Here is a 26,529-nt window from a genome sequence, read left to right as displayed (position 1 = left end):
GTAAATAAATAGATAAAATAATAAAAGAAATAAAATAACGGTAGAAGTGAGCTCTCCCAAACCTAATGGTGTACATTTCAAGTGGAGGAGGCAAAAAAAACCCCAAAAAACAAAAAAACACACACAACACAGGAAGTTCTGCAGGGGGGCTGTCTCATCACTTCCAGAAACTATACTAGTGATTCTAGAGAATTCTACTCCATGCCCCAAATCTGCAGAGGAGTAACCTCCCCATGGATCCTCAGCTTTCCCCTTTTTGAACTGGGTGGGGAGAGAGAGGGCACTGACACGGCCAGCGAGGAGGAGGAGCAGAACGGGGCTGACACTGACCAGGTGCAGGCTCCAGGCTTCAGAAGGCACCAAACCTTGGTGCGGGATAGTCAACAAGATCACAGAACACAGGAGTGGTGCACCTGGGAGCCCTGGCCACCAACAGATGTGGCACAGCCTGGCACCAGCCGGGGCAACAGCCCTTCTCTGTGCCCTGGGGTTTGTGTTGTTGCTGAACTGTTACTCTTCCTGGCAGCAGGGCCCGCACAGCTGCCTGGCATGGCTGGAGCCCACAGTCTGGTGGGAATAGGCCCTCTGAAGTCAGATGGGCTGGGTTTGAATTCCAGTTGCATAACCTATTGGTTGTGTGTGATCCTATGTTAGTTACAGAGCCTCTCTGGACCTCAGTTTTCCCATCTGTAAAATGGTTGTTATAAGGAATAAAGGAGTTAGCAAATATATAAGGGGCTTAGAACAGATAAGGGGCTTAGAACAGCCTTTGGAGAAGGCAATGGCACCCCACTCCAGCACTCTTGCCTGGAAAATCCCATGGGCAGAGGAGCCTGGTAGGCTGCAGTCCATGGGGTCACTAAGAGTCAGACATGACTGAGCGACTTCACTTTCACTTTTCACTTTCATGCAATGGAGAAGGAAATGGCAACCCACTCCAGTGTTCTTGCCTGGAGAATCCCAGGGACAGAGGAGGCTGGTGAGCTGCCGTCTATGGGGTCGCACAGAGTCGGACACGACTGAAGCAACTTAGCAGCAGAACAGCTTTGCATGTAGCAGGTTCTGATAAGTGCTAGCTTTTGTTAATATGATCAGTGAAGTCCTCCCAAGGACTTGCCTCACTAGGCTGGCCATGGTGAGAAGAGGAACATTGGGATGGCACCCCATAAGCCATGTGAACCACCAGCTAGACTACATCTGCTACTTCTAAGGAACTCCTCAAGAGCAGCTTCTCCCTGGAAGAAGGGGCACTACACACCTACTTACTTAGGGGACCATAGTCAGTCATGCTGAAGTTCCACGTCTTGGTGGCAGGATCTGAAATGAAACAGAAGTACCCGGTTTGCACACAATAAGGCCAAAGACTTGGCATGAGCAGTACCTGGACATTCAATAAAGGCTTGTTGAATGAGTGAATGAATGAATGCACACATGCATGCTAAGTTCAAGACAGGTGACTGAAAAGCCCCTGCTGAGGTACAAAATCCCGGGAGAGGACAGACAGCAAACATACCTGAGGAAGCCACTTTGGTTCTGCCCTTCCGGATTAACTAACCTGAGCCACTTCACCTGGCCGATCGCCTTTAAAACGGAAATAACATCTGCTTATCACATCAAAAAAAAAAAAAATGCTGTTTGGCTTAAGTGCTACAATGCACACAAAGCACCTGGCAGCAGGGGAGGGCCTGTGAATAACTATGCATCCATTCTCCACAGGGCCACGAGGCAGCCCTCCAGGCGCGGCAGCTATTGGAAGGGATGCCTATTACAAAAGGAAACATGAACTAAAATAGAAAATTTTCTAACAACTGGATGGACAGAATGTGCCAATGCATCTTCTTCATATTTATGAGAAACTGTTAGAGACTCTAGAAGTAGGGGAAAAAAAAAAAAACATCTGAAAGAACCAGTTGGAAGACTCATTACCGTAACTTCTGCTGGGCAGACTCTTAAACACTGCGATGAGCGCCTCATTGTACCCAATCTTCACCTGGAATCGCTCTCCGTTCCGGATACACCTTCCCTGCTGGGAGCCTACCACTCTGTGCAGCGGGGTCCCTGCTTTCTGTTGCAGTCTTCCTTCTGTCCTGGGCATCACACTCCCCGAAATGTTCTGCCCAGAGGTGGAAGGTCTTGCCATCCTGGCCTCTAATTCAGGATCCCTAGGAGGCTGTCCAGAGGAAGAGGCTGCTGTCTCCTGGAAATTCTTCACTTTGGCCAAAGGCTCGTGAGTTGTGTTAGCGAAGGGTGTTGACTGGGTCTCGAGTGAAGCCTGAGGATGACCTTGACCTAACTCACAACCCCAAAGCTGTTGGCTGGGGACCCCTGGAGGACTGTTTGCCAGGGGCGGGGAGATCCCAGCGACAGTCACTTGATTTGGTGGGCGGTAGCTTGGGCAGGCTGTGGGCATCTCTTCTGGCCTCTGCCACATCCCCTTCGCCTGCTCGGAGGTGTTGGGTGGAAAACTGTGGGGATTTTGAGGTCTCTGGTCACCATGAGATGAACTGCTGGGATTTTGTTGTTTGAAAAAGATGCCATGGCTCCCTGACTTAGAAGGATCTCGGGGGAGGTTTTGGGATGGGCCCTGCTTGGACTGGGCAGGTTTCTGATGCTGTTCTGCTAATAGTTTCTCAGCTCTTCGGGCCAGAGCCTTCTGCCGATTTGCTTCAATTTTTTTCCTCTGCTCCTCTGTAAGAGGCAAGGACATTTTAATGGGGAGATGCTCATGCAGGAATGTCAGTCTGTAATCGGAAACTTGGCAAAAGCTGAGAAAGGAAAAACAACATGGAAATAGACATTAATTTTTAAATTTTTTTTTTTTGCTTACCTTGATTTCAACAAGCTTTTGTCCCAGGAAATGCACAAGGAGTATAAACAAAGTATATATTAAAATTTCTTTTAAAATTAAACATACACACACATATGACAAAAACCATGACCCTGATAAAAAAAGCAAATAGCAAGGTCACTCAAATCCAAAGTTGAAAAGGTATTTCAACTGCAATATTTTTCTCCCTCTCATCCACCAGCCAAGATGAGTTAGTTATCAGATCCCAAGCAAGTTACGCAGTGCAACCTAAATCCATCAGATAAAGAGAAGGGAGTATTTCAAACTAGAAAGGATAATGGATTAGACTGACATAGACCAAAACAACTACATACCGTGACGTGACATTTATAAAATAGCCTCTTTCCAACCTGGAAGAAGGAAAAAAACATTAACATCACACAGACTGCACACTAAATTCACCCCTCAAATTGAATCCTTTTATTATTCCTAGCAAGGCAATCTGCAGGTGGTAAACCTACAACCAAGGAGCAACAAGTGACTCTTGGAAAAGTAAGGTGAAAACAGTAATACATGCTCATTGTACAAAGCCAGATGCTACATACAGGTGTAAAGAAAAGAGTACAATTAATCTGTAACCTCATCATCCATCCATAACCACTGTTCATAGGTGGTGGTTTAGTCATTAAACTGTATCCAACTCTTGTGACCCCATGGATGACAGCCCACCAGGCTCCTCTGTCCATGGGATTTCCCAGGCAAGAATACTGGAGTGGGTTGCCATTTCCTTCTCCAGGGGATCTTCCCCACCCAGGGTTCAAACCTGTGGCTCTTGCATCTCCTGCTTTGGCAGGCAAGATTATTTACCAACAAGTCACCAGGAAAGCCAGCTAGTGTTCATAGAGTACAGTATAGCTAGTGTTCATAGAGTACAGTATAATTCTTTTTTTCTATCCATATCCTTAGATACAGGTCCTGTATTTTGGAGATAGATGAATTTACTACAAATTAGCAATGGCACCCCACTCCAGTACTCTTGCCTGGAAAGTCCCATGGACCGAGGAGCCTGGTGGGCTGCAATCCATGGGGTCACGAAGAGTCGGACACGACTGAGCGACTTCCTTTCACTTTTTACTTTCGTGCATTGGAGAAGGAAATGGCAGCCCACTCCAGTGTTCTCGCCTGGAGAATCCCAGGGATGGCGGAGCCTGGTGGGCTGCCGTCTATGGGGTCGCACAGAGTCGGACACGACTGAAACAGCTTAGCAGCAGTAGCAGCAGCAGCATTTCTCTTGAGAACTATTGATTCTAGATGCTCTAAGGAAACGAGTCAAGCTAGGTATTTTTTGGAAGAAGAGAGTTGGGAAGAAGTAAAATAATGCCTTTGAAAAGCCACATAAGGGCCTAATTTAATACCACTTGACTATTCCCCTCACTCCACTCGTGGATCTCTTAGAACTACATTCTGTTAATTAGTATGTCAAGATTTTCAGCAGATGTTCCTGATGAGGTAATTAGGTTACATCCCACTGTCTGTGAGACAGCTAGGCCAGAGCATCTGGGTTTTGTGGATGGAAACAGCAGCGGCATGCAGAGGATGTGTTGTAGGAAATTGGTGTCATTGGAGGATTCATCAGCTGAGCCACCAGGGAGACCCTGGTTCTATTCCTGGGCCGGGAAGATCCCCTGGAGAAGGGATACATAACCCACTCCAGTATTCCTGGGCTTCCCTGGGGGCTCAGATGGTAAAGAATCCAACATCTGCAATGCAGGAGACTTGCGTTCAATCCCTGAGTTGGGAAGATCCCCTGGAAGAGTGGTAAAGAACCCACCTGCCAAAGCAAGAGCCCTAAGATATGCAGGTATTCTTGCCTGGAGAATCCCACGGACAGAGGAGCCTGGTGGGCTACAGCCCATGGGTTCACAAAGAGTAGGACACAACCGAAGCACAGCACAGCAGGATCTTTTACATACTGTATCCCAAGCCTGATTTTATCCCCCAATTAATTCACTTACGTCCTTTTTCCAAGAGCTGAGCCACTTTTACAGCATTCTAGGCCCAGGCTCTTTACACTAACTTCTCTGGCTTGTTTCAGAATAGAGTCGGCTCTCAATGTGCCACGGAATGTTTACAGTGATGACAAGGGGGTAGGGGTGGGGTACTCTGAGAAGAGCCTGGGGTTAAAAAGGTTTCCTTCCTCCTGCGACTGTCTTTGACTAGAACCCCAAACATCTGTCCCCAGAGACCTCCCACTTCCCCCAACCGCCAACAGTAAGGAAGGGGTTAGAGAAAGGCTTTGTTCCCGGGGCTCCGCTCAAGTTCTCTGGTTCCCTGGGCAAAACACTCCTGCCTAAACTTTCCATCCAGGGCTTTGCCGCGAACCCAAATTCTACAGGCCCAAGGCCTGGTGCGCAGCCTCCACTAGCCAGGGAAGACGAGGCCGTCGGATGAGGTCCCATTGATCAGCCCCAAACCGTAAAGCCACCCCACTACACGGAAGCCCCTCTTCTTTTTGCTAGGACCTGGGTTCCACCCTATTTTGGGGGCGCGCATCTCCCCCCAGACTTGGCAGGACGGAAGCACCATTCCCACCCCTATCATCTCCATTTGGATTCACCCTTTCCGTTGGCCACTCCCTGCTCCAGGCTGGTATTTGGTCTCGCCCTTCTCCGCCGCCTTCCTCCCAGTTTACCTTCTCGGCTGGTGAGACCTAGACCGCGAGCTTCATTCTCGCCAGACCCCGAACCCAGGCGCGTCTCCAGAGCCTTCCTGAGCCAAGTTGCTCTTCCGGTGACCGGTTAGGCGCAGGTACTCGAGTGCTCGCCAGTTGGCTCGCCTTATTTCAGTTCCCTGGCCTGAGAGGTAGTGTTAGTGGCAGGGTCGGTCATCGAGGAACTACATTTCCCAGTGGGCAAAGCGGTCCGAGTTTCCCTTTAAAAAGTGAGAGTTCAGGAGGCGGGAGGCCGGAGCGGTGCTGCAGAGCCTTCTGGGATTTGTAGTTTGAGGTAGGAACCTGGTGAGAATTAGGAGAGACGCAACGTCATGGGCGGGGTGGAAATAGTCCACCCTGGGAATTGTAGTCCTCCATTTCCTGATGATGAAGCCGAAGCTCTAATCCTTTGGCCACCTGATGGGAAGAGCCGACTCATTAGAAAAGACCCTGATGCTGGGAAAGATTGAAGGCAGGAGGAGAAGGAGACGACAAGGACGAGATGGTTGGATGGCATCACCGACTGGATGGACAGGAGTTTGAGCAAGCTCTGGGAGACGGTGAAGGACAGGGAAGCCTGGCATGCTTCAGTCCATGGGGTCCCAGAGAGTTGGACACGACTGAGCGACTGAAAAACAATTCCCTGAAAGGTTTCACCAAACTCCGGATCATTAAACCAGAGTTGTTGAGGTTTCCAAAACTGAAGTCTTGCTGTGAAGAACTGTCAGAGTTGTGGGGTTTTTGTTTTTGTTTTTCCATGCTCTTCCTTATTTTTAGTAGCACCCAGGAAGGAAGCAGCATGAGCTGTGCAAAGTATACAACATCATCATAACACAAGAATTTCATTTGACAAGTCAAAGATCCTGAATCTGTGGCTAATCTCATAGTACTATGGAGAGATGGGCAGTCGGATTTGGTAGTCCTGGAGGACCGGTTCCTGATATTGATAACTTTGCAATTTAAGCATCACCTGCTGTTCCAACGCCCACCTGACCTTCTTGAACCAAAAGAGAATTAGCATTGTCATCACTGTCATTGTCATAATCATCCTTTTCATCTTCAGTCGTTGTGTTGAGCATTTATTCTGAACTATCTCATTTAATCCTCACTACAATGTTAAGGAACACACGGTATTTGTATCCCCCTTTTACAGATAGGAAAATGAACGGCTACTGGATAACTTTTTCAAAGCCTTGTTAGCCTATTTGTGGTTCTGACTCTGGAGCCCACTTGAGAGAAAATTAGTAACCTGACACTCTCAGAGTCAGTTTACCCCATTTCTGAGCACCAGTGTGAGCCCTGTTTCCATTCCATAATCAACTCCACTGTTAAATATTGTTGGTAAGTACAATATTCTGCTATCATCAATATTGCTATTCTGTTTCCAAACATGGCACATGTAAAAACAAACAGGTATATCATTACTTAAAGATCTGGAAATACGACCAAGATGTATTGTTCAGGAAAACAAAGCACATCAATGTGTACATTTTGGTCCATTAAAAAAAAAAAAATCCTTACCTATCAGTGTGTATAAACTCAGTTCACAACCAAGGGAGGATGGGGTACAGTAGTCTACTTTTTAATCTAGAATTTCCTGAATTACTTGAATTTTCTTAAAATAATCATATAGAACTTGTGTGACTTTTGAAACAGTGAACCAGGTTTTTTAAATGACAAAGGCATTGGCCTGTCTTACAGGCCTTGAGTGAAGTTAAGCATAGTGTTCAAACCTCAGCTCCACCCCTTTCATTGGCCAAGTCAACACAGTGACCCTACCTCCATTTCCTCATCTGTAAAGTTACAGTAAGAAAACAGTACTACCTTTCTAAATCTTCTTGTGGTAAGGATCAAATTGAGAAAATACAGGAGAAGCACTTAGGGAACTGTGAAATCTCAGAACAGATGGGAGAGAGACATTGCTATTATTTGAGAGACATCTTCGATTCAGTCACTCAGTTGTGTCTGACTCTGCAACCCCATGGACTGCAGCACACCAGGCTTCCCTGTCCATCACCAACTTCCGGGCTTGCTCAAACTCATGTCCATCAAGTTGGTGATGCCATCCAACCATCTCATTCTCTGTTGTCCCCTTCTCCTGCCTTCAAATATCTTCTTAGGCCTTTCATTACTTATACCCAGAAGCCATTTCCTACTATATAGTGTGAGCAAAAATGAATGAACATCTGTCCCTGCCCTTTCTGTCCCCCAATAGAGTCAGTTAATTTGCTAAAAAGCTGGGTGCTGGGCACTCCACCCACGTCTGCCACCCATTCATACAACAGTCACTGCCCTTGGCAGTTGACTTACTTGTAAAATGACATATTGCCCTTTGATGTGTGCTAAGCAGGCATGGGGACCAGCAGAGCTTGGGTTCTAATATTCCTATAGATTCATGGGATCAAATCCTAATTCGGGAAGTCTAGATTAACTAAAAGATGTGCTTATTGTTCTAGTGCAAACATTCTAAAATTCTAAAAATAGGAAATTAGACTAAGAATTCGGTTTAAAAAAAATTGTTTTCAGAAAGTAAACTAATCAAACACCACTCAGTGTTCACATCTGCTTTGTCAACAGCACCACTGATTGAGTACTGTTATATGCAAGGCTTCTTTGTTTAAATTTCTGTACTTCCAAAGTTCTTCAGGCAACTTATAGTAAAAAATTCATTCACTGAAGAGATTTTAAAGTCCTGGAGGAAAACATGGGAGACAAAGATTAGAGGGAAAGGTGAGAGTAGTTGTAGAAGCTGAGCTCCAGACTGACTCAGCTTCCTCGCAGCTACAGCAGAAAAAAAAGAAAAAAAGAAAAGAAAACAAACATTGTTCGAGGCCATCAGATAAACACCACACAGCTGAAACTCCCAAACACCGGTCAGCTGGGCGGTGTCTGCTGGTGTGAAACATTGCCTGGTTGCCTTATATGCACACAAACAAAAGGAAAATGTGATAAGTAGCTTGTAAAGTTATTTTTTAATGATTTATATAATTACATAAAATTACATAAAATGGCTTGAAGGCTCATTTTGTTTTGGGTTGGCCAATAGTTCATTCAGGATAGTGTGGAAAAACCCGAGTGAACTTTTTGGCCAGCACAATAGTTTTTAAAAGATTAACTGGTTTTTCTTTAGGAAAGTGAAGAATGTCATAAATGTCTTTGTTTAGCAAAATTAAAAGTAGTTTCCCTTTCGAAAATACCAATAATATTTAGTCTGTGAAATCCAAAAATCTGACAGATGCACTTATAAGGGATTCCAGCGATAAGATCCACTTCCTGTTCCTCCAAAAGGTTACATTATTTGGAGGATAGAAGACAAATAACTAAAATTGTCAGATTTAGCAAATGTCCCAAATATTTGTCCCCAATAGTGCATGAGACATGCTTTTATTAAAAAGCTATTATGTATCTAAAATTTTGATCTAACTGAGGGTCCTGTATCTTATCTGACAAACCATAAAAACAGTCCACCCCTTTTGTATCTGTTAGCAGTGAACCAATATGCATCAATAGTGTAGATACACGATTCACAAATACATTGACGACGTGGAATTTTAAATCCGGTTTTACAAATGAGGAGACAGAGGCCAGACCAGCTGCAGGTTCAGACAGCACCGTTGTGTATTGTAAAAACACACCAGAGGATTTAGCTGTGTTTGACAGCAAGGACCAGGCAGAGGCTGGGCTGGTGGAACATCAGTCCCACTGCAGGACTTTTTCTGACACTAAACATACAAGTAGCTGTTGCATGCTTGACCTTGCTTAGCAGTATGTCTGGGTACCTACTGCAGCCCTTTCCCTGGAGCTTACACGCTAGTGATGCAGGCACTGGGTTTCCCCCTCCCTGTTTCTGATCCCCTAGTGACAGTCCTTTGGGAAGGGAATTTTTGACAGGCACCTCAAGGGCTTGCCATCACTCAAGTTAATTACACCTAGAGCACTGTGATAAGATTTGGGAGCAGATGCAAGACTTTGGGTGGATAAGGAGGCTGTTCCCACCTCAAGTGCTGCCAGTCAGTAAAGGTATTTGCATATCCAAAGCACAGAGGAGCCATGTGAAGGTTTATAAGCCAAGAAATTCACCTTCCTTAGCGGTTGTTCCATTCTGATGGACTTAATTGCTTTGAGTCTGACAGTTGAGTTTTCCTCCCTCCTCTCATCCGCACCCCCCACCTCCCTGCCCTGCCAAAGCTCTAAATGTATAAAGACAGAAACTGAGTATCATTTCTACACTGTGCATTCCACAGTTAGGTGTGAATGTTCTCCAAGCATTTTAATTTCTCATAAAGATGAGAAATTATTATTCTTGCCTGGAAAACATCATGGACAGAGGAACCTGACAGGCTACAGTCAGTGGGGCTGCAAAGAGTCAGACACGACTGAGCAACACACTTGGGTCTTAGTGGCTGTGATTAATTCACAAGCCTCTCCCTCAAACCTGGGACATTTCTGTTGCAAGGACTTTGCCAAAAGCACCCCCCACCCAATATCCTGCTCCAGTTTCCTTAAACCTGTGAAATTTTACTTTTTCGTTTCTCCAAAATCACAAACTCTGTTTTATGCATCCATCTATTCATATATTCATTTAGCAACAATTCAAGGACCTGCTGTGATCCTTTATATGCTATGTAAAGGCCCTGGGGTTGCCACAGTCAATAAAAACCCAGAGATGTCACCGTTTCTTCTTAAAACTTACAGTCTGGTTGGGGAGGCAGACACATACAGATGAAAAGGAAACAAACTAAATAATAAGTCTTTGAAAAACCTAAATGGAGGGCCCAAGGAAAGATGGAAGGAACTAGTTCACAGTGGTCAGGAAAGGCCTCCTCAAAGGAAGGCATTGAAGCTGACAGCAGAGGATGAGGGGAGGCAGTCATGAAAATATTGGAGGGAGGAGGGTCCTCAGCCCAAGGGACCCAAACAAGAAAGAGCTGGGTGTGTCTGTGGAGCTAAAAGAAGGCATGTGTGGCTACAGGACAGTGGGAGGGAAGGTGGGGGGCACCCAGGGAGGCCAGAGAGGCCTGTAGGATCATGCCAGGATCCTGCATGAATGTTTGGATTTTGTTTAGGGAGCCGTGGGGACCCACTGGAAGGATTCACCCTGAAATAGTGTGATTTGGTGTCTTAGGAAGATTGCTTTTGCTGCTCAGTGGAGATATCCCTGGAGGAAGGAGAGAGTGCCAACAGGAAGGCCTTTTGGGAAGCCATGTAGGAAGGAGTCCAGACCAGAGAGCATGGTGGCCTGGCGAGACGGTCATGTTAGAAAGATGGTGGAGGAAGACTCCAGCACCAAATCCCCTTCTCAGGGAGCCTGACTGTCAGAGGCCAGCACACAGCATGCAAAGAGAGACCCATTGCTCACCTCCCACTGGTGGCAATGGACCTGAAGTTGCTTAGAAAGCTGGGGAAGTAAACAGAACTTTTTTACACATTGCTGTGTTTTTCTGTATACTAGGGAGCTTCTTTACAGAACTATGAATTAGAAAAATTCTGTTCTTTCATGATTAAAGGAATATAGAGGCAAAGAGGAGATAAGTAGCTTGTTCGAAGATATAGATAACATTGGAGCCCAAACTTGACCTCAGATGTCCTGCCTCCTACTTCTTATCCAGGTTGCTCCTCTGTAGGTGCTACAACAAGGGAAGAACCTTCAGACTTGGCTCAGTATTGTATGTTTGATACACAGTAGATAATCCACCCCATGGGAAATTGCCCAGGTGGTAGCACCCAATTTGTGTTTTGTTTTGTTGTTCAATTGCTGAGTCATGTCCTACTCTTTGGGATCCCATGGGCTGCAGCACTCCGGGTTTCCCTGTCCTTCACTGTCTTCCTGAATTTGTGCAAACTCATGTCCATTGAGTCAGTGATGCCATCTAACCATCTTATCCTCAGTCGCTGCCTTCTCTTCTTGTCCTCAGTCTTTCCCAGCATCAGGGTCTTTCGGATTAGGAGTCATTGGCTTGGTGCAATATCCCTGAAGGCCACCAGGGGGCGAATAATAGTCCATGATCCCAGCCTGTGTTACTGTTCCATCACTCTGTCTGGACTCTTCTTTCTTCCTGGTGGCTCAGCTGGTAAAGAATCCACCTGCAATGCAGAAGACCTGGGTTTGATCCCTGGGTTGGGAAGATTCCCAGGAGAAGGGAACAGCTACCCACCCAGTGTTCTGGCCTGGAGAATTCCATGGATTGTATAGTCCATGGGGTCGCAAAGAGCTGGATGTGACTGAGCGACTTTCACTTTTATCTGTTTATGCTTTGTCTCTTACTATTTCTTTTTTGTATTGTACAGTATTACATTTATTACCTTTTTATTCTTCCCTTTTCCCACCTCTGTTTCTCTAACCCCATATCCAGCCTGCCCACATCATGGAAATAAAACATTTTTAGTAGTTTGTTGTATGTCATGAATTACTCCTGGTTTTCAGTTGCCAAAGACTGTGAGACTAACAGTTTATATTTCCCTCCTCTAGCTTTTCCCTCGGAGAAAACAATGGCACCCCACTCCAGTACTCTTGCCTGGAAAATCCCATGGACGGAGGAGCCTGGTGGGCTGCAGTCCATGGGGTCGATAAGAGTCGGACATGACTGAGCGACTTCACTTTCACTTCTTACTTTCATGCATTGGAGAAGGAAATGGCAGCCCACTCCAGTGTTCTTGCCTGGAGAATCCCAGGGACGGGGGAGCCTGGTGGGCTACCGTCTATGGGGTCGCACAGAGTTGGACACAACTGAAGCGACAGCAGCAGCAGCAGCAGCTTTTCCCTGCTTGCTTTAAAGAAATATTTATTTATTTGGCTCCATTCTGCCAGGTCTTAGTTTCAGCACGTGGGACCTTTAGTTGCAGCATGTGGGATCTAGTTCCCTGGCCCGGGACTGAACCCGAGCCCCCTGCATTGGGAGCACAGAGTCTTATCCACCGGACCACCAGGGAAGTCCCTTCCCACTCATATTGGTTTGATTTTTACTTCTGCAGCCGTTAATTGCCTTCCCTCCCTTCAATAGAAAAAGAAAGGGGATCCACTCCTGATTCAAATGAAACATCACACAAACAAAAGGTCTTTCAATCAATAAGGAATTTCAAAAGTAGGGTTCAATTTAAGTGGCCTTGAGGGCTGCATGCTGTCACCACCCTAACTAAGACAGCATGTAAATAACCATCCAAAGTGTGGGATTCCTCTGGATCTGGGAAACACACCTCTCCTTCCTACCCTGACTCCAGTATTTCACATTTTTTACCTGTCAGACAATTCTCCTTAGTGTCCATTCCAAATTCTCTGCAAGTGCAGTTTTTTCTGTCTATGGGAGAGAGAGAGAGATGGAGGGAGCTGCTAGCCGTTTTATGTTCCTGTTGACCTGGGGGCTTGCAATCAATCCCTTCCGCAGAGCCAGGCTGCAAGCTGCAGGGTGAGGCATTAGGGTGGTGGGGATGCAGGTTGGCCATCTGCTGCAAACAGAGCTATTTCCATGTGCATTAGAAGGAGGCATGCTCAGACTAAATCACAGAGCAGGAACAGTACCATATATCACGAGGGTAAATTATCCTAATTGAGTGGTTAAGAGAACGAATGCTTTCTAGGTAGTTTACAGTAAAGGACCTCCTTCTCCTGGCTGACTAATAGCAAACCACGGGCCATCAGATCCATTTGGGAAAGAGCATTAGCATCCAGTCCACTCACCTCCTTGGTCCTACAGCCCCTGTTTCCAGGAAATCAACCTTTCTCTGAGCAATCAGCTCATTATGATTTGAGTTTTTATTTTGCTCTTGTAAGCTACTGAAAGAGCAGGGACTTTCTCCTTAACCCTACTTGTGCAGCAAGTGATGTGTAGTCCGGTAAGTATCACATTAAGTGATATCCGGTAAGTTTTAGATTCAGGCCCAGAGTCTCTATTTTCAAATGATGGGTGTAAATTCCCAACCTTCTGATACCCTGTTTCCATTTAAACAGGAGACTCCAGAATTCCTTCTCAGCGTCCTCTCTAGCTTACTACAGGCACCTCCTTCTCTGCTTGTCAACAAATGAAAACAGTGATTTGCTTTTTGAACAATTTAGAAGTCCTGTTTCATGCTATCTGTTGGAGAGATAGTATTTTAAAATATTAATTAAAAGCAATATATTTTTTGAATAGGCAATACATTCATATGATTCAAATTCTACGCACATGTAAGAGCACATACAGTGAACTATTTTTTTCCAGCTGGAAGCAGATTTAACATGAAGTTATATGAGTTTCAGCTTCAGGGACCTCTTTGCATGGGTCTCTTCTAAGACCCTGTTAGGTACCAGATTCTTTATTCATTTTATATTATTTTTTCTTTAAAAGCTGTCCTGACCAAACTGTATGAGTTTCAGTGCCTCCAAGACTTGAATCTGCCTCTGCTTGCACCTCTGGCTTTTAGCCTCCCTGCCCAACAGTCAATATTGGTCATCACATTAGTGCATATATTTCTGAGTATATTCAGTCTTGTCTGACTCTGCCACCCCATGGACTGTAGTCCACCAGGCTCCTCTGTCCATGGGATTCTCCAGGCAAGAATACTGGAGTGAGTTGCCATGCCGTCCTCCAGGGGTTCTCCCCCACCCAGGAATCTAACCCAGACGCAGACGAACCTGCGTCTCTTATGTCTCCTACATTGGCATGCAGATTCTTTACCACTAGTGCCACCTATGTAAGTAAAAACATATTTAACCCTTGTTCTTTTTTCTATAAAAGGTAACAGGCTGAACATGTCATTCTGCACTTTGATCTTTGCATTTGTATTGAAATACGTTACTTTCTTCCTATTTTGGCTTCCTCCTTTATAAAATGGAAAAATTGAGTCTATCCCAGAGACTTACTTTTAGGATTAAATCAGATCATGTAAAGCACTTAGCCTATCACCTGGAACATAGGAAGTGATGTAAGCTAATAGATGTAAGCTATTATTCTAGAGTTAAAGCTTAAAATGTTCTACAAAGCTACTCTAATGAAAATGGTGGTGGTACTGATAACATAATAGCAAATGGATGAAACAAAGTAAGAAGCATCTGTTCTTTATTATTTGCCTGCAAGATGCCAATTGTCCATGATTGAAACTATTGCTGTTGTTGTTTAGTCCCTGAGTCCTATCTGACTCTTTGTGACCCCATGTTCTATAGCCCGCCAGGCTCCTCTGTCCCTGGGATTTCCCAGGCAAGAATACTGGAGTGGGTTGCCAATTCCTTCTCCAGGGGATCTTCCTGACCCAGGGATCAAATTCATGTCTCCTGCATGGCAGGAGGATTCTTCACCCCTGGGCCACTGGGAAAGCCCCATGATTGGAAGAGAAACATAAAAGGAAAATGTTTGTCTCCAGGAGCTTCTAGTCTAGGGGAAGATAGGAGATGTGTGTCAAAATGTGATACGAAAAGAATGCATGTCTGTGAGGGTTAGCGAGGAGATCATTGCTGTCTGGAGCGATGGTGGGTGCAGAGGGCCCACGGGACAAGGGAGTGGAAGTGGATGGAGTGGTGCCTGAACTGGCTTTTGAAGGACAAGTAGGAATTTGATGTCCAGAAATAACTAGGGAAAAATGGTAGCTCCGAGGATGATCCAACCTGACGGAATCACAAATGCTGAGGAAGGGACTTTCCTGGAGGTCTAATGGTTATAAGTTTGCCTTCCAAAGCAGGGGGTGAGGGTTGGACAAAGGAGCCTGGTGGGCTACAGTTCATAGGGTCGCAAAGAGTAGAACATGCCTAAAGCAACTTGGCACACTCGCATAGGAGAGCTAAGATCCCACATGTCTTGTGACTGAAAAACGAAAACATAAAACAGAAGCGATATTGTAACACGTTCAATAAAGACTTTAAAAATTGCCCGTTATCAAAAACAAACAAAAACTGCTGAGGAAAATTTGTTAATTAAATGAAATGATGTTTAAGAGAAAGAGTTACAGATTGACAGGGTGTTCTCCTAAAGGACAAGCTGTTTGGGGGAGTGCCTCAGTAGGGGGGTGTTATGTGGCTCTGACTGAATTTGGCCTCTCCACCCAACTCCCAACTGCAATAGAAGGGCAGAGTATCAATATTCACAGAACCGATCCCTCACGAATAAACTTCAAGTTTAAATCTTTAGCTCAATGGTATCAATAACACGTTCTAATTACATTTGAAGCTTTGAAAATATGGTACTGTATGATAATTGCTGTGAAGCAGATTTTCGTCACAGGGACTTATACACTGTAATTGTACAGAAGAAATAAGAGCTTATTAAATTATGCCATTTGATTGCAACTGCAGATCGTGACAATGCTTGGAACAACAGGATCCCCGAGTCATCGCCCCCCTCCCCACCACCTTACCACCTTTCCAGTGTATCAAGCGTATAAATAACATTATATATGCAAAACCCTCCAAGCGTCCTCTAACCACTTCTCACGGCCAGACGGCACTTGGGGGGAAACTGAGTGTCAAGCCATGTGTTAGATAAAATGAATCTTACATGTTGATCTCAGAAATTCAAGAGTCCTATGGTTGAGTCAGCTTCCAGATAAACCCAGAGAAGAACCAGTTCCCTAAGTCTCTGTCATTAGATTGAACATATTTCAGGGGTGAAGAGAGAGGGAGCCCCCGAAACTGCCCCCCAGCATGAGTCGGGCCTCTTCTACCCTTTGGGCTCCTCTTTTTCACAGCTTCCCCTTTCAGTCTAGATCTCCCTTGGTGCCCCCAATTCTTGCCCAACCAGTGTATACTGCCTGTGTGATCAGCAAGTCGTTTAGGGAAAAGCCTTTTAATTAAGAGAAGAGCAACAAATTATTCAATCAGAGTCATCTGATTTAATACCCTGCCATCTGGCCAGGACTCCTCCTGCCCCCTTCTCCTCCCAGCCTTCACCGGCGTAGAAAGGGACAAAGGGCATGGAAGGTGGGAAGGACCATCCAAGCCTTTCTGGAAGCAGGGAGACGGGTTTAGGAGGATTTCCATTCTTAGCTGTAGAAACTCACCCTCCGTTTTCTTATAGGTAAAATAAGGGGCAGTAACACCCACCTCAGTGCTCTGGGACGCCTGGTACCATGATGGCTGGCCTAGTGGCAGTGCTCAAGAAATGTAAGGTGGATCTGAAGCCTGTAAATGAGGAGCTGGTTTTTGAAACTGGATGTTGACGGTGGTGGCAGCAGCAGCGGTGGTGGCAGGAGTGAGACAAGAAGGTTTTCCTCTGGTAAGCCAGCCCCAGCTCATCTCCTTTCTGTTGTGATCCACAGAGGCACTCCCCGGTCCTCTCCCCTGACAGGGAGCTCAGGAAATCCATGCCCCCTTCTCGCTCCTCAGTTCAGTCAGTCGCTCAGTCGTGTCCAACTCCTTTCGACCCCATGGACTGCAGCATGCCAGGCCTCCCTGTCCATCACCAACTCCCAGAGTTTACTCAAACTCATGTCCATTGAGTCGGTGATGCCATTCAACCATCTCATCCTCTGTCGTCCCCTTCTCCTCCCGCCTTCAGTCTTTCCCAGCATCAGCATCTCGCTCCTATTCCCTCCAAACCTGGATGTCAGGCTTTATCCTGAGACACACGCAGTTGGAGCCTTCCATGTCTGGTTTGGGCATGATAAGAAGCGGGCTGGGAGAGACTTCAAGTTGAAAGAGGCTAGAAATAGAACTTAGGGGGTTATTTCAATAGGTAGCAGCTCAGAAGAGGACTACGCTAGACAACATCATGAAATAGATGTGAGTTCCTCAAAGTAATATTACCACCAATGTGACAGCTATGAATGAAGACTAATACAGGGATATAGAAGACTCAGTTGCCACGCACAGCTTTTACTGTCAGTGATGTGACTTTCCAAACTGGTGAACAGCTCCTGGTAAAGTACTGAACAAAATATCAAATACAGTCTTCCTGCGATTTGCATAGTAGTTCCATTCTTGGGGTATACTTAGTGTATATTAAAAGCCCTTTTAGGAAGTCCTTCTGTTTACATATAAAATGAAGTTACATTCTAAAGCTCAGATGATTATAAATGAGTTTCCAGCTCTGTAAATATCTAGTGGGACATTTGAAAGTTGTGTGGAGCATAGGGTGAGCCATGCAAAGGATCGCTATCGCTGCTCAAGTTGTGATAGATCCAGCTGCTGGGGTCCCAGGCTGTCTTTGACAGGAACGGGACCTCTACCCATCACTGGGACAAACCAAATCACTCCACATTTTTCCAAAGTGCCCATGATCCTATGCTAGGCTAAAAACCAAAATGTGAATCAAATTAAACGTAAAAAAAAAAAATTGAATGACAAGAAATTTTATGTAAAATAACACCTTGAGACAAGCAAGTTTGAGTTGGATATTAAACAAGATGAAAGAATTTTTCATTTGTTTTTGGTATGATAATAAAATAATTTTGTGTAAAAATACAGACAGATGTAAAAATGCCAAAAAGGAAATTTCAGTGGTGACCATCTGAATACAGTATGTCTGTGAGCTTTATAGAAAATAATTCCTGGGGTGGCTGCTCAACTCGCAAAGACTCACTCTCTTTGGGAACATGCTCCACACAATATTCAAGGTGAACCCTCCAAGTAGAGTTTGTATCACAAGCAGCTTCCCTGTTTCCCTGCCCTCAATCCAGGTCATTGGTCTAGCTGGAGGCGGGTCACACTCAATCAACCCAATTGTTACCGAAAGGATATGAGTAAGGGGTCTGGCTGCTCTGCTGCTTAAAAACCAGTAAACAGGACAGGTTGGTGGAAAGGAAAGTTTGCTTCACTTCAGATGCTGGCAACTGGCAGTGGTAGAGAAGGGAGGGTGGCAGACATCTGTCCGAAGGCCGACTCCCCACTTCCAACAAGCAGGGGGTGAGAGCATTTATAGACAGAGTTGGGAGTTGGTGTGGGGGGACTACATGCAGAAACAGCATAGTCATCTCTAACGATCATCTTCAATTGGTCTTCAGTGGTCTGACTAGCATCATCTTGGTTGTTTTAGGTACTTAATTTTCAGTTCCAGGATGCACTGGTTCCCATTTCTTTGCGATCACTTCTCAGAATTGTGGCAGCTCAAGTCCTGGGTACAGTCTGGTCATCATGTAGTTACCTTCTCCACTTGGTGTTTTGGTATCTGTACAACAGCTCACAGGCTATGGCTCAGAATATTACCTACAGCTCTTGAGAAAGAAATAAAGGTCCTTGACTATGCTTAATGACTACATCATTGTTGTTTAGTCTCCTTAGACTGTTTTCCTTTGTTTCAGCAGTTCTCACGTCTCTGATTAAACGTATTCTTCAACTGAAGCTTTCCACAGGCAAAAAGCAGGCAGAAGACGTGGTGGCATTGGGGGGTGGGACAAGGATCACGGAGTCCTGCTCCGTTCCACAGTCAGATGCTCTTTCACAAGAAACTGGCATCTCGAATTGGGACTCTAGGGTTCGACAGCTTTCACATTAACAGTGCTCCCAGAGAAGACCCATAGACTTCAGGTGCTCGGGTTTCCAGAACCACTTTGTTTCCTGTCCTTTGAAAGTGAAAAGTGAAGTGTTGGAAGTTCAGTTGTGTCCGACTCTTTGCGACTTAGCCTGCCAATCTCCTCTGTCCATGGAATTCTCCAGGCAAGAATACTGGAGTGGGTAGCCAATTTCTTCTCCAGGGAATCTTCCCGACTCAGGGATTGAACCTGGGTCTCCTGCATTGCAGGTGGATTCTTTACTGTCTGAGCCACCAAGGAAGCCCAGTCCTCCTTTGGGTTTAGCAACTGAGTTCTCCCATCGTCTCTATGAGACACCATCGACTCCTTCCCCCAAATTCCATTTCTTTGTGCTCAAGCCAGCTAAAGTCGATGCCTGCTATTTACAACTAAAGCATCTTAGTAAGATTTTTTTATCCTGGAGACAAATAGCATATCAGGAGAGGATTTACAGATTAAAGATTGACTACCATAGATTAGGTCCCTTGGAAGTCAGAACTGTAGAATTATTTGATTCTTCAGTATGGTTATATTTAGACAAACCTGGCAAAGAAGGATGCAGTTGAACGCTGTAAATCACTTTCTTTGCATTTATTGGAAAGTAACATTTAAATAGAATAATTGGTAGCCAGCTTGCAAATGGGCACCCAATGATGCTTGTGGCTTAATATTCTCCCTCTTGTTTAGAGCCCTCCATATTGAATAGGCCTGACTTGTGTAACCAATAAGATATTGCAAGATATTGTTCATGGAATGTGACTCCTAAGGCCAGGCCATAAAAGACTTTGAGGTTTTCACCTGGTTCTCTCTTGGGTCATTCACTGCAGAGCTGGGCTGGTCTCCATGTCATGGAGACACTCCGGGGGTGCAGCTAAGACCTCCTGCCACCAGTCAACTCCAACTTCCCAGCCATGTGAATCAGCTACCTTGACAGTGGACATTCCAGCTCCTCTCAAGCCCTCAGCTGAATACAGCCCTAGCTGATATCTTGGTTGCAGTGTCCAGCCTGAACCACTGAAGCTATGAGCTACTAAAGTGTGCTGTTCTTTTAAGCCACTGTGTCTTTTTTTTTCTTTTAATGTTTATTTCTTTATTTGGCTGTGCTGAGTCTTTGTTGCTCTGCAGGATTTTCACAGGGGCTACTTCCTAGTTGCGGTGCACAAGCTTCTCACTGTAGTGGCTATTCTCGCTGCAGAACATGGGCTCTAGAGCGCAGGGACTTCAGTAGTCTTGTAGCATTCAGGCTCAGTATTAATAGTTGTGGTGCATAGGCTTAGTTTCTCTGCAGCCTGTGGGATCTTCTCAGGTCAGGAATCAAACCCACATCTCTTGCACTGGCAGGCAGATTCTTTACCACTGAGCCACCAGGGAAGCCCAATCCACTATGTCTTGAGATAATTTGTTGCAACCTGATTGAGAAATAATCCAAAACACTCAAACTCCTCACCATGATCCCCAGGACCACAGATGGCATGCCTGACTCTTCCCAATTATACTTAGACCTCATCTCCCGGTCTTCTCCCTCTTTTTCATGCTGCTTCAGATACACTGGCCATCCTAATTTTCCTGGAACTTTCCAGGAAAGTTTCGCACTCATACCTCAGATACTCTACACTTGTGGACTTCTCTGCCTGAAGCACTTTTCTCCCAGACATTCAGTTGACTCTCTCTCTGACCGCCCCCATGTCTTGGCTCAGCGAAATCCTCCCCGATCACTGTGCTTAAAATTAAAACTCTCCACCTCACCTGACAATTCCGTCTCCCTCTTGCGCTTCATTTTCTTCTTATCCCTTATCACTGTTTAACATGTTGTATATTTTATTTATGCATCTTCTTTATCTTTAGCTCCATGAGGACAAAGATTTTATGGGTTTGTTCATTGCATTCTTAGGGTTCAATGCCCAGCACACAGAAAACTCTCAATAACTATTTGTAAATGAACAATAAATAAGTTATTCTAGTTAGCCTAAAAATATAGAACATATATAGGTTACTTGTAGAAAAATTAGAAATTGTGATAAACTTTCGGGATGAAATAAGAAGCACCATCTGGAAATAACCAGTACTGATATTTGCTGTATATCCTTCCTGCATGCTCTCATCAATGCCCTTGGAGTTTTAAGGAACAGACATCTACTCTGGCTGACCCGAACTCAGGAATGTTATCAGAGGCAGCGGTGGGCCCCAGGGAGCCCTGCAAGGCACAAAGAATCTCTGGGCCTCAAGAGAACAACATTCCAGCAGACACTGAAGCTGCTCTTTCTGGCTCCATGGGATTTTGGGACCCTGCTCTCATGGCATCTCGGCTTCATCTCTCCATCTGCTCCAATCTTCGGTCTCTGAAGAGTGTTTCCCTTAGCTCACTCCTTAGTGCACACGTGGCCCTGCTGTCTGCCCTGGAGCCTCCAGGATTGGTCAGTCTCCCTGCTCCTTTCACTGTTCCAATTCCAAGTTCCAAGATGACTCTGACGGTGCCAGCTTAGGCCAGGCAGTCTGATCAGGTAGACAGGGTGACACAGCTGTATGAGTTTGTCGGGGTTATCATAACAAAACACTGTGGACTGGGTGGCTCAACCACAGAAATCCATTGTCTCGTGGTCCTGGCGGCCAGAAGTCTGAGATCCAGGTGTCTGCATGATTGAGTCTTCCCGAAGGCTGTGCTTCTTCCCTAGATTCTGGTGATTTGCTGGAATCTTCAGGGTTTTTTGGTTCTGCTGCATCACCATAATCTCTGCCTTCGTTCTCAGTATTTTCTCTGTGTGCATATGTTTATGTCCAAATTTCTTCTTTTGTAAGGACAATGTCCTAATGGATATCAAACCACCTTAGTGATCTTAACTTGATCTGCCAAAACCCTACTTGTAAATGCTGTCACATTCACAGGTACGACTACTGGGGCTCCAAAAGCTTTGGTGGGGGAGGGAAACACAATTCAACCCGTGAGAGTCACATGAACATATTAATAGTAGATTTGTACCTTCAAGTGGCTCTGAGTAGTGGAAGCAATGATATATATGTCAGACCAGCATTGTTTTCTGTGTAAATATTTCATTTGTGCAAAAATGGAATCGTACAGCATTAGATTTCCCTTAACGATAAATTGTGAAAATTTTCTCGTATTGATATCATACTTTACCTTATTTTTTAATGGTTGCACAGTATTATGCTATGTGAAAATACTGAAATGTATTTAAGCAATCTCTTATTATTAGATTTCTTTCAATTTTGTGTTATCTTGTATAATACTGCAGTGAGTATATTCCTCTCTAAATCTTTGTGCATGCTGATAATTATTTCTTTAGGATAAATTCCTGGAAGATAGAAATAGCTTTCCAAGAGTATGGCATTTGATAAGAACTTGATATTTATTATTAAGCTGATTTCCAGGAGGTTTGTTGTGAATGACTGTCTCCTAGCTCTTTGTTAGTATCAGGAGAGTATTTTTGGTCAGACAAGGTCAAGGAGTTTACAGAATACCTTACAGTGGTTTTAATGTCTATTTTTGGAGTAAGATTGAATTTTTATGCTCGAATTCAGTAGTCATATGCATTTCTTATTGGGAGGAATTGTCCATTCATTTACTTCCTTAATTTTCTGTTGAACTTCTTTTTCTTATTGATTTGTATTAATTTTCCACCTTAGTGATATTAATCTATTATGTATGGTAGCTATTTTTGTGGCTTCTGTTTATTTTTCACTTTGTTTGCAATGCTTTTAAGAAAGATTTGTTGATTTATTTTCGGCTGAGAGCAGGCTTTTGCTAGCTGCAGCAGGGGGGGTGTTCTCTAGGGGTGGTGCACGGGCTTCTCACCGTGGTGGCTTCTCTTCTTGTGGAGCACAAGCTCTAGGCTCATGGGTTTCAGTGGCTGCAGCGTGCAGGCTCAGTGGTCGTGGTGCACTGGGTTAGCTGCCTTGCAGCATTTGGGATCTTCCCCGACCAGGGATCGAACCCATGTCCCCTGCATTGGCAGGTGGATTCTTAACCACTGGACCATCAGGGAAACCCTACAATGCTTTTGAAATACAGAAATTTGAACTCTAATTTTCCTTTCTGGTTTCTTTCAGTTCTCTTATGCTTAGAGAGTTTCTCCATTCATAGAGGGGATAAACGATCATGTATATTTCTTTTTATTTTTTTCCCCCAGTGGTTGGTATTTTTACATTACAAATATTGATCTGTATGCTTTCATTACCTCTGGTAGATTCAATATGACTGCAAATTCCTTGCTGCTCTTACTTTTGAGAGGTGGAATCTAATTCTCCGCTTCTTGAATCTGGCTTTAGTGACTTGATTACCCAACAGAATGTGGTAGAACTAATATCCTAGAAATTCTGAAGCTAGGTTATACTGTCGCTGTACAGGCTAACGGAATCTTGAGTCTCATTGTAAGAAGTCTGATTACCTTAAGCCACCATACAGGAGAGGTTACGTGTAAACACTTGACCATCCCAGCTGAGCCCAGAATTCTAGCCCATTGCACCAACACAGACCAGGTATCAACCAATTACCTCTGGCAACACTAAATGGAGTGGAAGAATCACCCGGTCAAGTCCTGCCCAAGTTCTTGACCTATAAACTCATGAGATAAAACATGTACAGTTGCTGTTTTAAGGCACTGAATTGCAGTGCAGTTTGTTACACAACAGGAGATGACCGGAACATTACCTCTTGCCTGAGGTACCGTAACAGAAGCTGCGAGGTACAGAAAAAAGTACTGAAATTGCCAGAAAGTGGAAGAGCCAAGAGCTTCAACAGGAGTATTCTCATCAATTGGTAATGACTGATGATATTAAAAGCAGCAAGGTTTACAGCTGACATGTACTTTGAAGCAGCAAAAAAAGGGCAAATAATCCCAACTCCAGCAACTTTTGAGAAAAAAGAAAACCTTTTTTTAAATAATTGAAATCCACGAAGCAGTTTTAATGTGCCATACGGAGCACTAAGCCCTTGACACAGATTTTCCTCATTTGATTCTCAACAGACTCCCTGTGAGTAGTTGCCATTACTGTCCCCATTTTACAGATGAAGAAATGGAGGCTTCGAGAGATCAAATAACATCTCCATGATTACAGAGGTACAACTAGGACCTGAATCCTCGTGTCTGTGGGGCTTCCCCAGTGGCTCAGTAGGTAAAGAATCCGCCTGCAGTGCAAGAGACACAGGAGATGTGGGTTTGATTCCTGGGTGGGGAAGATCCCCTGGTGGTGGTGACTCACTCCAGTATTCTTGCCTGGAGAATTCCATGGACAGAGGAGCCTGGCGAGCTATAGTCCATGGGGTCACAAAGAGTCAGATACGACTGAGCACATGGCACATAACAGGATTTGAATCCTTTTGTCTGAGCCTGCACACTTGGCCACAGGACTCACCTCCTTTCCTCTGGCTTGGAGTGAGGGCGATACTCTCTATCAACTTGTGGAAAGCACCCCTTTGTCAAGGGACTGATTTGGATGCCTTCTTCCCCACCAGCTCCTGCCATTTAGATGTCGCCAGGAAACTCTCCAACTTTTCTTACAGATCTTATAAGCCTGTGGTTCTTAAAGTTGAACCATGATCCTGCAACATGGACAATGCAAAGGAAACCAAGTGGTCCCTCTGAGCTGGAGATTCAGAATGACCTTTCCCACCTAGGGTCCTCTGGTTCCAGACAACCTGGAGAGATGGGGTGCAGTCATTTAGAGAGGAGGTCCGAATGGAAGGGTTCTTGTCTGATTCATCCCTCTGTCCCTGGAACCCAACACAATGCTGGGCTCCTTGGGACATGTCTGTGCCTCAATTACAGTGACCTCAACTGAGACCCCAGCCCTCTTAGACCCTCAAATCATTTTGGAAAGTTTCCTAGAGTACTGTCTTACCCAAGTCCAGGAAAAAGGCCATGAGGTTATTTCTTTCTGCCTTATCCCTAAGGACACTGCCACAGCCACTGACCTCCATGATATTCCTACTGGGTACCACCATCCGTGAGGTCGAAAAGAGTCGGACATGACCGAGTGACTGCAAATGCACGCTCCACTGCCCTATGGCTGCCACTGATTCTATGCACATCTGTGATCTCAAGGGAGGAGATGCTCTCTGCTCTGCTGCTGGGTCCCACACGGGTATCAGCCTCTTCTCTCAGCCACTCCAGCATCACTGAGATTGGGCTGTTAACCTTAGGGAGATTTTTCTCTAAGTCTGGGATTAATGGAAGAAATTAGGAAAGCTGAGAATTATCAAAATCCCTTGCTCATCCTTCGGATCAGTTTCCTTCCTGGGCCCCAGCTTGGCTCCACTGACAAAGGGCAGTCCTCCCCCAGCCCAACACGCACTCACACCAGAAATATCCCAGGGCTGTTCTTGGTCTTTTGGTGCCAGCTGAGGAGACATTCTATTCAGGAAAGAACAAATACTTTTTTTTTTTTTTACTTCCTTATACAAATCCCTCCTCCTTCTATCCTTATGGCTAACATCCAGTTAAATTCGTGCCAGGGTGATTGACAATGAGACTATCCCTTTGCTTCAAGGACAGGCCCTCCTCTCTTCCCCCAGAGGCATGTGTCTTGCCCAGAAAAGACAATCACAGAATGGTCTGACATCAGTCCATTCATCTGATTTCTCCAGTCTTACCGACATGCCCCTTATTAATGAATGGGAATGAATGAACCCAGCCAAACCAAGGTACCACCCTGATTCTAACCAGTAAACTCCACACCCAGCATCTCCTTAAGCATTCAGAGCGTTTCCCCTTCAAGGTATAGGCTGTGAATTCTTAGCACAACTTTCAGTCCCGTGAATACCAGGCTCCCCTTCTTGGGCTGTTGTTTGCTTCTGAAACCCAAGCTCATTTATCACTCTGACAATGGCACCCCACTCCAGTACTCTTGCCTGGAAAATCCCATGGATGGAGGAGCCTGGTAGGCTGCAGTCCATGGGGTCGCTAAGAGTCAGAGTCACTAAAGAGCGACTTCACTTTCACTTTTCACTTTCATGCATTGGAGAAGGAAATGGCAACCCACTCCAGTGTTCTTGCCTGGAGAACCCCAGGGACGGGGGAGCCTGGTGGGCTGCTGTCTATGGGGTGGCACAGAGTTGGACACGACTGAAGCGACTTAGCAGCAGCAGTAGCAGCAGCAGCAGCTGCCTGCCAGGCCCTTCCGGCCGGCAACTGTTCCTCTGACCCTCCCTGTCAATCTCTCTCCCTGGTCCCAGCCCCCGGCAGAGCGAGGAGGGAGGTTGACACCTGTTGGAATGGGGTGGACAAAATCAATTAGCAAGGGAAGATTCTCTCCCACTTCCCAGCCTTGTCCTCCACCATTTCAGCCCCCTATTTCTCAAGAGGATGCTAGGATTAAAATTCTTCTCCCCTGGGATTGGCCAAGGGGGAGTGATGGCAAGATGAAGTGGGAAAGAATTTAGGGGAAAACAACAACAGTGGTTGGAGAGCCCTGCAGAGCTCTGGCAGCTCTCGACTGCTGGCTACAGCAAGCCTGTGAAAAAGTTCTCCAACTTGGACCCAGATCCCCATGGAGAGACAACCCAAATGGGAGCCAAAGAAAGACAGAAAACGATGCTTTGTTGGAGGTCTCGTTGCCTTATTTTCTCTAATGCCCGCTGCCTAATTTCCTCAAGGCCCTGGTCCCA

General features: G+C 45.3%; 1 protein-coding gene across 2 annotated transcripts in view; it reads right to left on the bottom strand.

Moving 5' to 3' along the window:
• Window positions 1-5,752, bottom strand: part of SMARCAL1 (SWI/SNF related, matrix associated, actin dependent regulator of chromatin, subfamily a like 1) — a 53,174-nt gene extending 47,422 nt beyond the window's left edge. For both annotated transcript variants that reach the window (XM_061384308.1, XM_061384318.1), the window contains exons 1-4: window positions 5,406-5,752; window positions 3,163-3,198; window positions 1,927-2,765; window positions 1,267-1,317 (exon numbers count right to left, since the gene is read on the bottom strand). In XM_061384308.1, the coding sequence (XP_061240292.1) occupies window positions 1,267-1,317; window positions 1,927-2,707 (832 nt within the window). In that variant the 5' untranslated portion in view covers window positions 2,708-2,765; window positions 3,163-3,198; window positions 5,406-5,752. The remainder of the gene's footprint in view (window positions 1-1,266; window positions 1,318-1,926; window positions 2,766-3,162; window positions 3,199-5,405) is intronic.
• Window positions 5,753-26,529: the final 20,777 nt, after the last annotated feature.

This window comes from Bos javanicus, chromosome 2, assembly GCF_032452875.1.
Source record: "Bos javanicus breed banteng chromosome 2, ARS-OSU_banteng_1.0, whole genome shotgun sequence".
Taxonomy (NCBI): domain Eukaryota; kingdom Metazoa; phylum Chordata; class Mammalia; order Artiodactyla; family Bovidae; genus Bos; species Bos javanicus.
This window is presented reverse-complemented; position numbering and strand designations above follow the sequence as displayed.